General features: G+C 44.8%; 1 protein-coding gene across 1 annotated transcript; it reads left to right on the top strand.

The window, feature by feature from the left end:
* Nucleotides 1-14,159: 14,159 nt before the first annotated feature.
* Nucleotides 14,160-14,919, top strand: LOC109763683 (citrate-binding protein-like). The gene is made up of 2 exons (XM_020322543.1): nt 14,160-14,450; nt 14,536-14,919. The coding sequence occupies exons 1-2, from the start codon at nt 14,160-14,162 to the stop codon at nt 14,917-14,919; spliced, it is 675 nt and encodes a 224-aa protein (XP_020178132.1).
* The last annotated feature ends 240 nt before the right edge of the window (nt 14,920-15,159 follow it).

Genomic DNA, 15,159 nt, shown 5'->3' with positions numbered 1-15,159 from the left:
CTAGGGGTGCGCAGGCCATGGGGCCCACACAAACGCGCTAGCCTGATTGGCATACCTTCAGGCTCCCTAAGCTAGACGTCACGTGGGTTACTTAGCAAAGGGGCCATGGGTACCACCCATTTTACTCGAGAATCCTGCTCTTGCATGGCCTTCAGTCCTACTCTGAGATGAGGAGGCTTTCGCCATACCCCGGTTGTATAAAGTAGACCAAGGCCCCGCCCGAGGACCAACTGATAGACATGCCACAACTTGGACAAGTAAACCCATGACTATCTAGTGCATCTCGCCTAGTTCGTCCACCATAGTCGTTGAGTTGCTTCCCAATTCGCCGGCTCCATTCATTTTAACCTAGGTAAATCGTGTTCATGTGATCCCTCCTACTCACATGTGGGTACCCTACGGCAAGATAAATCCCATACAAATTGTTGAAATCAATGGGGAAAGCCCATTTATTTTCTTAGTAATTCTAAGGATAAATGCGAGAGTCCCATTTGGCACATTCATGCATGATAGGAGGTGTGGAAGCTTAGTCCAACCCCAATAGTGGTGGGTAAGTTAGACCAACATATAAGGGTAGGTCTTTGACACAGCACTAGCTAAGAGCATGAGAAGAGGACACATAGACATATGCTCCTCCGCTGTTACCAGTCTTACGTGTGCTTCATTTTTTTTGTCTTTTTGTAGTCAAGCCAAGAAAAGTCTTATTTCTCGTGTGCGTGATGTATTATTTTCGCCATGCATGGCAAAAGTCAAAAATTTGATCCATTAGTGGGAAAGAAATTTGTAACCACGTTTCAGTTCCTTACTCTAGTATATCAGTTTTGGCTTATGTTTACGGGGGTCGCCCCTCTTCCCCTCCGCACATAGAAAAACTTGGAACACATGAGACCACCCTTCGATTCAAGAGCTTTGCGTCGCCTAAGTCGTTAACATCCCACTTCTTGGCGAGCAATACGAGTGGGACATCAAACTTCCGAAACTCCGTCTCTTGTGATCCTGTATGAAGATCAAGATAAAGATGAGAAAGGCGGCAATTGTGAAGTTGGATGGTGGTGTGGTGTCTGCTCTCCACTTCCGTGTCGTCCTTTCCCGTAGGGTTTTCTCATCCCCTTTATAGTCATGGAGTGCAGAATAGGGTTTCTGTAAAGGTAAAAAAAATGAGACCAACCCAAAGGCTAACCTCGTTGGCTTTTCTTTATAGGAGAAACTCCGTAAGTACCGCGCGTTCGTGCCGGACTCGAACTCAGGTGGGCTGGCAGCAATCTCAGCTGTCCAGCCAACGGATCGACGTGCGATGAGAATTAGGCGTCAAAGCCTCTATGAAGTTAGATGCTGCTGAGATCAGCGACCCTGTGTCGTGCGGTACGAGCGCAAGCGCTCGTAACAGGTGCTGCTTTCTTTACTAGAGGCTGCTGCGCGCCTCCAATTGATTGGTCTTGATCGCCTAGCTCCTTATTTTCCATATATGACTTATTTTCCCCCTAAAACGGCTCATTCATGCAAGGAACAAATTATCAAAGGGATTTGCCATCTTTCACATTTATTAGTCATTAGTAATCAAACCAAAGTGATTTTTTAGAAAATTTGGGATGATTCGATTTAAACAAGGATAGAATGAGTGCTAAATAGACTCATCAAGGTGCGCGTCCCCGAGCAGCCCTGCCTTGTCGCCTTGCTCTTGCAGCCGCCGCCGCTAGTTCCGACCCCGCCAGAGACTCCCAGCTCGATCCTGCACGCTGCCGCAAGCTCCGTGCACGCGGCTGCGACCACTAGGCCATGTGATCGGTCTACCCGTTGCTCGGTAACTACCTGTGCTCAACCACACTTGGGTACGCATCACCCCTAACCCACCCCCCGAGAGAGATTTTGAGAAATTTTTTTGGTTTTCCTTTTTGCATATGGATCCCACTTGTAAGAGAGCCGGGAGAGAGTTCTTTCACTTTCCTTTGTTTACGAATGGTTCCCACCTGTAAGAGAGAGGATCGCATAGTTTTTTCTTCGATTTTTACCCCCATTAGTCCCCAAAATAATCGAACCGCGACAAAAGGGGTCTTTAGTCGCGGTTCGGGAGGAGACCCGCGACCAACTATCTGGGCCCAGCGCGCTCGGTCGACAGCTGGCGGACGGGAGGGGCTTTAGTCCCGGTTGGCCTGGCCAACCGGGACTAAAGGTCCCCGAAGGCCTTTAGTCGCGGTTGGCCAGGCCAACCGGGACTAAAGGCCCATCCAGCTGGCGGACGGGAGGGGCTTTAGTCCCGGTTGGCCTGGCCAACCGGGACTAAAGGTCCCCGAAGGCCTTTAGTCGCGGTTGGCCAGGCCAACCGGGACTAAAGGCCCATCCCTATATATAGGACTCAGCTCACTTCACTTCACTCAGCTCACTTCACAATATTCAGAAGGGGGTGGTGGGTTTGCTTTTGGTTCCTCCTATGCACACAAGGTGTTCGATGAAATGCCCGAGAGCCTGAAACAAACATGATATGAAGTGTCCGAGCCACACTTGAGCTTTCTCATTTATTTTTCCTCCGCGATCGCGGTTAGCAACTTGAACCTTTCATGTGTCATTGATAAAATATGCATGTGTGTAGTTCATTGTTTAATTTGTATTATTTCTAGCTAGTTAGTTTAACAAATGCATGATGGTTAATTATATACTTTATATAATAATAATGCAGATGAATCGGCAATGGATGTACGGTCCCCGACTCTCCGGCGAGTTCACTACGGGTTTGAAAGATTTCCTCGTAGTGGCAATTGCGAACAAGCAGCAAGGTTTTATTATCTGTCCATGTGCTGTCTGTAAGAATCAGAAGGGTTACTCCTCCTCAAGAGACGTTCACATGCACCTGCTTTGGCACGGTTTCATGCGAAGCTATAATTGTTGGACCAAGCATGGAGAAAGAGGGGTTAGAATGGAAGAAGATGAAGAAGGGGATGATATCGATGACAACTATCATGATCATTTCGGTGATACTTTCATGGAGGATGATGCTGAAGGTGGGGAAGGGTTAGGTGAAGGTGAAGAAGAGGCACATGATGAGCCCGCTGATGATCTTGGTCGGACCATTGCTGATGCACGGAGACGCTGCGAAACTGACAAGGATAGGGAGAATTTGGATCGCATGTTAGAGGATCACAAAAAGTCGTTGTATCCAGGATGCGATAATAGTCTGAAAAAGCTGGGCTGCACACTGGATTTGCTAAAATGGAAGGCACAGGAAGGTGTAGGTGACTCATCATTTGAAAATTTGCTGAAAATGTTGAAGAATATGTTTCCGAAGAATAACGAGTTGCCCGCCAGTACGTACGAAGCAAAGAAGGTTGTCTGCCCTCTAGGTTTAGAGGTTCTGAAGATACATGCATGCATTAACGACTGCATCCTCTACCGCGGTGAATACGAGAATTTGAATGAATGCCCTGTATGCACTGCATTGCGTTATAAGATCAGAGGCGATGACCCTGGTGACGATGTTGAGGGCGAGAAACCCAGGAAGAGGGTTCCCGCCAAGGTGATGTGGTATGCTCCTATAATACCACGGTTGAAACGTCTGTTCAGGAACAAAAAGCATGCCAAGTCGTTGCGATGGCACAAAGAGGACCGTAAGTCCGACGGGGAGTTGAGACACACCGCTGATGGAACGCAATGGAGAAAGATCGACAGTGTTCAAAGATTTTGCAGCTGACGCAAGGAACATAAGATTTGGTCTAAGTACTGATGGCATGAATCCTTTTGGCGAGCAGAGCTCCAGCCATAGCACCTGGCCCGTGACTCTATGCATCTACAACCTTCCTCCTTGGTTGTGCATGAAGCGGAAGTTCATTATGATGCCAGTGCTCATCCAAGGTCCAAAGCAACCTGGGAACGACATCGATGTGTACCTAAGGCCATTAGTTGATGAACTTTTACAGTTGTGGGCCAGACCTGGTGTACGTGTCTGGGATGAGCACAAAGGAGAGGAATTTGACCTACGAGCGTTGCTTTTTGTAACCATCAACGATTGGCCTGCTCTCAGTAACCTTTCGGGACAGACAAATAAGGGATACAATGCATGCACGCACTGCTTACATGAGACTGAAAGTGTACGTTTGGTTAATTGTAAGAAGAACGTGTACCTGGGTCACCGTCGATTTCTTCCCCGAAATCATAACGTAAGAAAGAAAGGCAAGCATTTCAACGGCAAGGCAGATCACCGGCCGAAGCCTGCGGAACGTACTGGTGCTGAGATATTTGATATGGTCAAGGATTTGAAAGTCATCTTTGGAAAGGGTCCTGGCGGACAATCAGTTCCGCGGGGAGTTGATGGGCACGCACCCATGTGGAAGAAGAAATCTATATTTTGGGAGCTAGAATATTGGAAAGTCCTAGATGTCCGCTCTGCAATCGACGTGATGCATGTTACGAAGAATATTTGCGTGAACCTGCTAAGCTTCTTGGGCGTGTATGGGAAGACAAATGATACAAAGGAAGCACGGCAGGACCAGCAACTTTTGAAAGACCCAGATGACCGGCATCCGGAATGGTTTCAAGGTCGTGCCAGCTACGCTCTTACGAAAGAAGAGAAGGTCATTTTTTTTGAATGCCTGAGCAGTATGAAGGTCCCGTCTGGCTTCTCGTCGAATATAAAGGGAATAATAAACATGGCGGAGAAAAAGTTCCAAAACCTGAAGTCTCACGACTGCCACGTGATTATGACGCAATTGCTTCCGATTGCTTTGAGGGGGCTCCTACCGGAAAATGTTCGAGTAGCCATTGTGAAGCTATGTGCATTCCTCAATGCAATCTCTCAGAAGGTAATCAATCCAGAAGATCTACCACGGTTACAGAACGATGTGGTCCAATGCCTTGTCAGTTTCGAGTTGGTGTTCCCACCATCCTTCTTCGATATTATGACGCACCTCCTGCTCCACCTAGTCGAAGAGATTTCCATTCTCGGTCCTGTATTTCTACACAATATGTTCCCCTTTGAGAGGTTCATGGGAGTATTAAAGAAATATGTTCGTAACCGTGCTAGGCCAGAAGGAAGCATCGTCAAGGGCTATGGAAATGAGGAGGTAATTGAGTTCTGTATTGACTATGTTCCTGACCTTAAGCCGATTGGTATTCCTCAATCGCGGCACGAGGGGAGACTAAGTGGAAAAGGCACGATCGGAAGGAAATCAACGATATGTACGGACGGTCATTCTATGACTGAAGCACACCACACAGTTCTGCAAAATTCCAGCTTGGTGGCTCCGTACTTCGAGCAACACAAGAATATTTTACGCTCGGACAACCCGGGGAAGCCTGAATCCTGGATTAGAAAGGCCCACATGGAGACTTTCGGCAGTTGGTTGCGAAAACATTTAATGAATGACAATGATGTTGGAGATCAGCTGTACATGTTGGCCAAGAAACCATCTTCGACTATAACAACTTTCCAAGGGTACGAGATAAATGGGAATACATTTTACACCATCGCCCAAGATAAAAAGAGCACCAACCAAAACAGTGGTGTCCGCTTTGATGCAGCAACCGAGAATGGGCAAAAGGTCACATATTATGGTTACATAGAGGAGATATGGGAACTTGACTATGGACCCTCCTTTAAGGTCCCTTTGTTCCGGTGCAAATGGTTCAAGCTAACAGGAGGTGGGGTAAAGGTGGACGAGCAATACGGAATGACAATGGTGGATTTCAACAATCTTGGTTACCTTGACGAACCATTCGTCCTTGCCAAAGATGTCGCTCAGGTTTTTTATTTGAAGGACATGAGTAGCAAACCGAGGAAACGGAAAGATAAGAAAACGATCAGTACATCATGCGATGATCCAAAGCGCCACATTGTTCTTTCAGGGAAAAGAAACATCGTGGGAGTGGAGGACAAGACAGACATGTCAGAAGATTATAATATGTTTGGTGAAATTCCTCCCTTCAAAGTGAACACTGACCCAAGCATTAAGTTAAATGATGAGGATGCTCCATGGATACGGCACAATCGTAAGCAAGCAGGGACACAAGGGAAGAATTGATGTGTAATAATTTATTGTACCAAACTTTGTTGAATGGATCATGTGAATTTTTTTGATATATTATTTGTATTTTTAAGATTTTAAAATGAATTAGTTCTATTTTTCTGATTTTTTTATATATAATTGTATTTTTAAGATTTTAAAATGAATTAGTTTTATTTTTCTGATTTTTTGATATATTATTTGTATTTTCAAGATTTTAAAATGAATTAGTTTTATTTTTCTGATTTTTTTGATATATAATTGTATTTTTAAGATTTTAAAATGAATTAGTTTTATTTTAGTGATTTTTGTGATATATTATTTGTATTTTCAAGATTTTAAAATGAATTAGTTTTATTTTTCTGATTTTTTTGATATATAATTGTATTTTTAAGATTTTAAAATGAATTAGTTTTATTTTTCTGATTTTTTTGATATATAATTGTATTTTTAAGATTTTAAAATGAATTAGTTTTATTTTTCTGATTTTTTGATATATTATTTGTATTTTCAAGATTTTAAAATGAATTAGTTTTATTTTTCTGATTTTTTGATATATAATTGTATTTTGAAGATTTTAAAATGAATTAGTTTTATTTTATATGAAAAAGGACCTTTAGTCGCGGTTGGGAGGCGGACCGCGACTAAAGGTACCCTTTAGTCGCGGTTGGTGTCCCCAACCGCGACTAAAGGCTCTTTCTGCGCGGGAACGAAAGCGGCGCCAAAACCCTTTAGTCCCGGTTGGGGAGGCGGACCGCGACTAAAGGTACCCTTTAGTCGCGGTTGGTGTCCCCAACTGTGACTAAAGGGTACCTTGCCCCAGTGAGCTCCGCCGCCGCCCCCGCCCTGCCCCTGCGCCTCGCCGCCACCCCTGCCCTGCCCCTGCCCGCCGCCCGACGCGCTGCCCCTGCCCCTGCCCGCCGCCCGCTGCCCCTGCCCTGCCCGCCGCCCGCCGCCGCCTGCCTGCCGTCCTCCGCCTCCCGCCGCCGCATGCCGTCCTCCGCCTCCCGCCGCCGCCGCCAGAAACGAAGGAAAAAACAAAAGAAAAGAAAAACAGAGAAAACAAAGAAAAACAAAAGAAAAACAAAAGAAAACAGAAGAAAACAAAGAAAAACAAAACAAAAGAAAAACAAAAGAAAACAGAAGAAAAACAAAGAAAACAAAACAAAAACAAAAGAAAAACAGAAGAAAACAAAGAAAAACAAAGAAAACAAAACAAAGAAAAACAAAGAAAAACAAAAGAAAAACAAAGAAAACAAAACAAAAACAAAAGAAAAATAGAAGAAAAACAAAGAAAAACAGAAGAAAACAAAGAAAACAAAACAAAAACAAAAGAAAAACAGAAGAAAACAAAAGAAAAACAAAAGAAAACAAAAGAAAAATAGAAGAAAAACAAAGAAAACAAAACAAAGAAAAACAAAAGAAAAACAAAGAAAACAAAAGAAAAACAAAAGAAAACAAATAAAAACAAAAGAAAAACAAAGAAAACAAAACAAAACAAAAGAAAAACAAAACAAAACAAAACAAAACAAAAAGAAAAACAAAGAAAACAAAGAAAACAAAACAAAACAAAACAAAACAAAGAAAAACAAAGAAAACAAAACAAAACAAAAACAAAACAAAACAAAAACAAAACAAAAGAAAAGAAAAGGAAAAACAAAATAAGAAAAGGAAAAAGAAAAGGAAGAAGAAAAGGAAAAAGAAAAGGAAGAAGAAAAGGAAAAAGAAAAGGAGGAAGAAAAGGAAAAACAAAAGGAAGAAGAAAAGGAAAAACAAAAGGAAAAACAAAATACTTGGCAGTGCTCAATAATCTTATTTTTTAATTCCTCCTCCTCTATGTCCCCTTAATCTTATTTTTTAATTCCTTTATACTTAAATAATTTTTACTACATGCAGCAGTGACATATGGCGGACGATAGAGCCGAGCCGCTTAGGGATCCGGAGGCTAAACGTTATTTAATGGGCATCATCAACAACAAGATTCCTTATGTGCCGGGCTCAGAATATGAGCAAGAAGAGGATGTAGTCTCTTCTTTTCTGAACCTTGACGGTGGAACAGACATTGTCGATGATCAAGAAGGTGAAGGAACGGACATTGTCGACGGAGGTCAACCGTCAACAAACGACGATCTCGAATTGCAAGTAGCAACCACCTCCGGCGAGGTATATATATACATTGAGCCTCTCTTGATACAAACTTACTGAAATGTGAATACATATGTATTAACGCGCGCGACTCTCTTTCTTTTTTTAGCCCTCGGCCGGATCCAGTACGACAAAGCGTGGCAAATCCAAGGCGATGAAAACAGGAGAAACATATGCCATTGAGTTTGTCAGTGAAACCGGCAAGCCCCTACAGCACACCTCAAAGTTTATCAACCAATGCGGAGTCGTTGTTAGAGACAACGTCCCGATCACCGTCCAGGAATGGAAGGAGCCAAAGAAGGCACGTCTTGGTTTCAGTTTTGTCGACAAGAGAACGAAAAAGGATTGCTGGAGAAAGCTTATGGAACATTTCATTCTACCTCCGGAATACAACAAAGTCGATGAATTCGGTAACGAGGTTCCGGGTGGACGTGAGAGGAGGAGGCTAGTTAAAGAGTTCGTTCTTCAGAAGATGGGCGAAGCATTCCGGAACTTCAAGAAAAATTTAACCCGTGACTATGTCAACAAGGGCAAGACTCCGGATTTCAATGGACAACATGAGAAACTGAAAGATGATTGGCCAGAATTTGTGAGGCAAAAGCAATCGGAGCATTTCAAGGAAATATCGAAAAAAATAAGGATAATGCGAGTAAGAAAAAGTTCCATCATATTATGGGGCCAGGAGGATACCGCCTTTCGGAGCCTAGGTGGCAGAAGATGGAGGAGGACCTGAGGGTGCGAGGAATCCCTCTAGGTACAGAGGGATGGGACCCAAGGGCCAAAAGCTGGTGGTACGGGCATGGGGGATCGCTAGACCCGGAGACAGGGGTGTGTGTTCACCGGCAGAAAAAGTTTGCTCCCACCCAAGCCCTTATTGACGCAATGACCCAAGCTCAAGAGGGCTTGATCAAGTTCAACAAAGAGAAAGACGCACTGACAATAGCCCTCGGGAATGATGAACACGGAGGACGTGTACGAGGCAAAGGCAAAGTTCCGTGGAAAGTAGGGTTTTCCCAGGACAATGACCCGTACTGTTACAGAAGCCGTAAGAGAAAGACGGACCGGGATGCAGATCTTATGGCGAAGTTTGCATCGGAACTCCATGAGTTGAAGCAGACCGTGCATGAACTAGTAAAAGAAAAATCGGCTGCAGGGCCGCATGAAGATCATGAAGCGGATCGCGGAAGCCAGCAGCGGAGAAGCAGCGTGGCTTCCACGGATGCCCCGCCTGGTGCTAGTGCACCGATGATCGAGATTCGTGCACCGGAGCCTCACTACCCCGTGGATGATGTAAAGGAGATGAAAGAATGTGATCTGCATTATCCCGTGGGGAACGTTTCCACGAAGGTAGCTAGCGGCAGTGCTTTACCCTGTACACCTAGAGCACTCCACCACAACAACCCCATTGCATATGGCTATGCTCGTGTCATGGTGGAAGACATAGTCCAAGGGTTTGAGGACCTGGAGATTGACAAAGCTACACCCGAAGGGGAGAGAAGACTTGGAGATGTCAAGCGCCAGATCATTCTATGGAAAAAGGAAGTACATAGTGTTTCCAGGCGAGGCGCCAAGGCTAGCAAGTCCACCCCCCTCCGATGGTGGTGGTGGTGGCGGTGGTGGCGGTGGTGGTGGTCGTGGTGGTTCACCTACACCTCCTTCACGCCATTCGACGCCGTCCCCCGATCCACAACCTCCGGCGGGTACGACGCCCCCCAATCCACCTCCGGCGAAGAAGCAGAACCAGGCGGACAGCAAGGAAACCCGCTCCTGGACTATTAACCCGGACCCTTATGTACCTAAGACCACAAGGGTACCGGAGCCATCACTGAAGCCTCTCCTCCCAAGGCCTTGGGAACTTAGTGAAGCTGAAACCAAATTGGTCGCGTCTGCTGATTATGAGAAATGGAAGGCGGATATGAAGGCGATAAAAGAGCCTGAGCCCAAGCAAGTATTCACTGAGAAGCAAAAGAAGTGGGCTAAGGATTTTTTGACGACACCGTCCCAAGCCGAGCTGAATATGCCTGACGACTATGGACATGAACTTCGTAGGCAAGCAAAAGTATTGAAGGAGGAGAAAGAAGAAAGTAAAAAAAGCGGGAAACAAGTTGACCAGCTCGGGATGCAGAAGAAACAATCGATCCCCCCGCTCATAGTGAAAGCCGGTCCGGAAGAGGACCCCGAGATCATAGCAGCTGCGACAGCACTTGGATTGACTGTAGCGAGTGCCATGAAACAAGCGTCCGAGATGGGTTTGACTCTTCGTGCCTTCTTAGGCCTTGAGGATGCGCCAGTATGTGAGATAGCATTACAATATGTGCGGAATGGGCCTCTCGTCGAGCCTGCGCGGGAAAAGAGTCTACCACCACAAATGCGAAATCTGCTATGTTGGTACAAGCAATTCATAACATGGGCCGACAAACAATATGTTTATGCGGATGTTACAGAGGAGCATCACACCAAACGGTACTCTGTACAAGTTCATATGAGTGAATTGTTCCAGCTGTTCAATCTGCGCGACCTTAACAAATCTATGCTGAGTTGCTACGTTCTGTAAGTGATTTATTTTTACCTCATCTCGTTCTTCATTGCCTGCACTATATATATATATATATATATATATATATATATATATATATATATATATATATATATATATTGTCCTAACTATATTGTTGCGTACGCTATTATGCAGATTGAAGATTTGGGAATGCAAAATAAGAAACATCCATGATGTTGGGTTCATTGACCCACATATCGTTAATGGACATGTGTTACAACATCATCCCGAAGACGTGGAGAAAGACTTGTACAAGTTTCTTAGAAAGCATCAACTCAAAAGTCATATTCTATTTCCTTACCATTTTGGGTGAGTGTTTCTCTCTTGTGCCCATTCTCTTTTGTTTACTTCATGCATGGTATGTCTAATCGATGAGTTATGCATGACTGTGCATGTAACGTGTCCGCATGTTCCACTGGATTCTGCTAAATATTGAACTTCACACCTCCAGAGTTCTAATCATGGACTCTATGGATTCGGATCCAAAGCGTTGGGCCGACATGAGAAAAATGCTGCAAAAGTAATTATTTTCAATCATTTGAGCTCTATATCGATCGGTCTCTTTCGTTCATTTCCTAATATCAAGTAACTAATAACTCCCTTGTTCATTTAATTTTCTTTACCCTGTAGGGTTTGGAGACGGTTCTCAGAAGAAATTGTCGGTGAATTCAAACATGAGCTAGATTTTAGAAGGTTAGTTAATGTGGATAAGCAGCCACCGGGGACCAATCTATGTGGATACTATGTTTGTGAGAATATCCGGAGACACACCTCTGAGCGCAAGGCATCGGATAGCGTGCGCAACGCGACGGATAACTTGCGGAGGAGGCTTAGTCCAGAAGCTCGCTTCCGACCAATTCAAGATGAATTAGCAGGATTTTTCATGAGGGAAGTCATCAATCCTAAAGGAGAACACTATACCGAGGACGAAGAAATTTATATGCATACCCGAGATTGAAACTTGTTCGAAGTTGTATATGGTTATCCATCCTAATTGTGTATGGAAACTTGTTCGAAGTTGTATATGGTCACCCGAGATTGAATATATATTATATATTCCTCTTGAATTCTTCTTGTTTGAAATTTCATATGCATGTATATAGTAGCGTAGAATATGTGTACTGAAACTTTATCAAAATTAAAATAAAACACAAAATAAAATATAAAAGAAATAAAACACTACAAATTAAAAAGAAACCAGGTTTAGGGGGGCTAAAACCCTAAACCTGCGGAGGAGGCCTTTAGTCCCGGTTAGCCACGAGAACCGGGACTAAAGGTCCTCCGCCCCGACGGACCCCTGGCGCCCACGTGGACGGGCCTTTAGTCCCGGTTAGCCACGAGAACCGGGACTAAAGCCTTTAGTCGCGGTTCATAAGAGGCGCGACTAGGGGGGGGGGTCTTTAGTCGCGCATATTTAGTCCCGGTTGCACAGCCGGGACTAAAGGCCTTTGCGAACCGGGACTAAAGGCCTTTTTTCTACCAGTGCGCCCAGTGGCATTTTACACAAAAGAAAATGATCAAAGCCCTTTAACTGGAAGGAAACGGCGCGAAAGGGTATTTCCATAGAGACACGTAACTGAAGAGGGGTAAAAGTGAGCTTGATCAAAAATTAGGGACAAATGTTATTAGTGGGACTTAGTTAAGGGCAAACATGAAATTGGCGCTTATATCTATTTTCATAAATACCTCAACGCTTTCCAATTGTTAATACATTAAGCCCGATAAAAAAATCGGATCGCGAATAGCGGTGGTTCAAGCCCATCAGATCGAAGATCTATGTCTAGAAGCACATCTGCTTGGTGCGAAACGGTAAGTAAAGATTATGTCATGTTGCTTGGCGTACTGTTGGGTCTGTGCTTGCACTGATCAATGCCCAGATAATATTTGGCAGTGCTTCTCTCGGTGCTACTGTTTCCTACCTAATTGTGAATGTTTGTGTACTGTTGGTCTTGCTCAATTATTTCGTCCATTTGAAATTTTCGTAACAGAGCAAACTTAATTTGAAGGAAATATCCTAAGAACTCCTTTTGAGATCGTATTTGATGCTTGCTCTTCTTTCTTGTCTTGGGAAGGGATTCAGAAGGCTAAGAATGTTGATACTATGAAAAGAGGAGCAGAGCTGCTTAGATCCAGTGTTGTGAACATGATGATTTGTGCAACCGCTCATGATGTTCAAGTGCCGACGGGAAGCTGAAGATTTGAGGGCTTTGCCGGTAGGAGGGGTTTTCGACCGCTGCTTCACTCGCTTTGTTGTGTAGCTATGATCGACTGGCTGTTTTGCGTATGGGTGTGGCTAGGTCTTAGTCGATTGAGACTTAACCAAGTCTAAGTCAAGTGACATAACTTGTAAGAAAAAGAAAGAAAACTAAAAAGAAAATTTTGCATGGATCTCCAGGTGAGATCTCGCGGATATAGCATGGACTGAGACTTGGTTAAGTCTTAGTCAACTAAGATTTAGCAATCCCATTTGCATATCTGTAATGGCCTTCCCTGCTAGGCTGGTGGTTTGTTGATTAGGATAGTTTGAACTCTGAATAAGTGTAAACAGGTTTTCGTTCCATAGTACTCGTTTCAATTGCGCGTGAGTACGATAGGTTTCATGCTATTGTAGAACTCGTTTTCTCTTTCTCGTCCCCTTTACTCTGTTCTGTAAACTGATGTGTTTTCGTTACGTGAGTAATGGAAAGGGGTTTAGCCTGGTTAAAGAAAAAAGTAGAGATAGTGTCCGTTGCATCTGAGATCTACGTCCTGTCAACAGGTTGAGGCGGTACACAGGGTTCTAACTGAATGTTTTGACAGTAGCGAATTTATAATTCTGCAGAGTTCAAAGATCTGATGCTCACACTATCTGTCCTGATTAGTTTCGTTGTCCGAATCCCAGCTGAGGTCGCAAGAAGCAGCCGCTTTGGCCAAGAGGATGAAGTAGAACTACGATTGAGACTTTTTCTTCCTCGACTATGTAGGTGTGCATGGGTGGGCACGGATGCGTTTGCCCTCATGCTAGTAGTTTCTAGAGCCGGCATGCACGTCAGTTGAAAACACCAGGTAAAAATAAAAAATCAAGTATCCTCCCTCGAACGGAAGAAGAATTTCCATTGTCCAACTCCTTGCCGTCAGCCAAAATTGAACCGCCGTGTTCACCTAGACACACAGCAGATTTATTACCGCGTAGGAGGGTTGAATTCCCGTCTGTAACACAAAAATAAACAAGGTGTTCACGCTACCTGCTCACAAGTCGGTCAGTGTCACGCTGCATGCGTCCAACGTACTATCCTCTGCATGTAATTGAAGATCACAAGAGTACTACTCCCAACAAAAGAGGTTCCGAAAGAAAAGATGTGAGTATCTCCTACTAGTATACTGATAAATCGCCAAGGTCTATATAAAGTTATAAACCACAGGGAGCTTGATTACTCCCACCAATCTCACCTCTCATCATCACAAGTGGTCTCTGCATCGAGGGACACATGGCTCCTCGCGCTCTCTCATGGATCAGCGTCTCTCTGCTTGTCTTCTTGGCGTCGTGGTCATGCATTGCGGCCAGGGGCGGACGGGCGCCCAGAACCGCCGACCCGACTGACGGGTTCACGGCGGTGAGGCTCGGCGAGAGCAACTTCGCGTTGCAGCGCCCGTTCGACGAGGCGATCGGCTCACGATACAGCTTCGACGGCACCGTGCGAAGGCTTTGGGTGCTCTCTTCCGACAAGCCCCATGTCCGCCAGAGCCGAACAAAACCAAGGACTGAGATCAGGATGACAGTAAGTTAATCATCACATCATTATTACTACGATGTATTGGGGGTGTAATTAATTATGAGTTACTGATCTTCTTCTACTTGCACAGGGCTACGACTACAGCTCCGGCGTGTGGCAGTTCGAGGGCTACGGCTACGTCCCATCCGGCACGACGGGGGTGTGTATCATGCAGGTGTTCGGCGCCAGCGACGGGGCCAGCACGTTCATGCTGCGCGTCTACGATGGTGCGCTACGCTACTACGCCCGGCAGCTAGTCGAGGACAACATCTATAACAGGTGGTTCCGGCTGAACGTGGTCCACGATGTCAAGGCGTCGACACTCACCGTGTACATCGACGGCGAGCAGAAGCTGCGTGTCCACGGCCGCGGCGGCCACTCGTACTTCTTCAAGTTCGGCGTGTACGCGCAGAACCACGACTCCAGCCGCATGGAGTCTCGCTGGAAGCACGTGAGAATCCTCAAGAAACATTAGAATTACTTGTGTTATTACGTGTATGTTTGAGGGAGTTGTTATGTTTGTACTACCACGCCGCAGGTGTGGTGAGCAATCTTCAAATCATTCGAACTATGTTTATTTGTTATGAAGTGAAGTACATTGTAGGTCCATGAACTATTTCAGGGGTGTCATGTAGGTCCTCAAACTATGGAAATCGATATCCAGGTTCATGAAGTACAGTAAGTGTGCCATTCAGACCCAAAATATGTGTGAGCT

This window comes from Aegilops tauschii, chromosome 7 (genome assembly GCF_002575655.3).
Source record: "Aegilops tauschii subsp. strangulata cultivar AL8/78 chromosome 7, Aet v6.0, whole genome shotgun sequence".
Lineage (NCBI taxonomy): Eukaryota > Viridiplantae > Streptophyta > Magnoliopsida > Poales > Poaceae > Aegilops > Aegilops tauschii.
The sequence above is the reverse complement of the archived record's forward strand: the minus strand, read 5'-3'. Positions and strand labels throughout refer to the sequence as shown.

Bases quoted from the DNA above. Each gene is read 5' to 3' on its own strand.
- LOC109763683 (XM_020322543.1), top strand. From the start codon at position 14,160: ATGGCTCCTCGCGCTCTCTCATGGATCAGCGTCTCTCTGCTTGTCTTC. The intron at 14,451-14,535 runs GTAAGTTAATCA...CTACTTGCACAG, and splicing joins GGACTGAGATCAGGATGACA to GGCTACGACTACAGCTCCGG.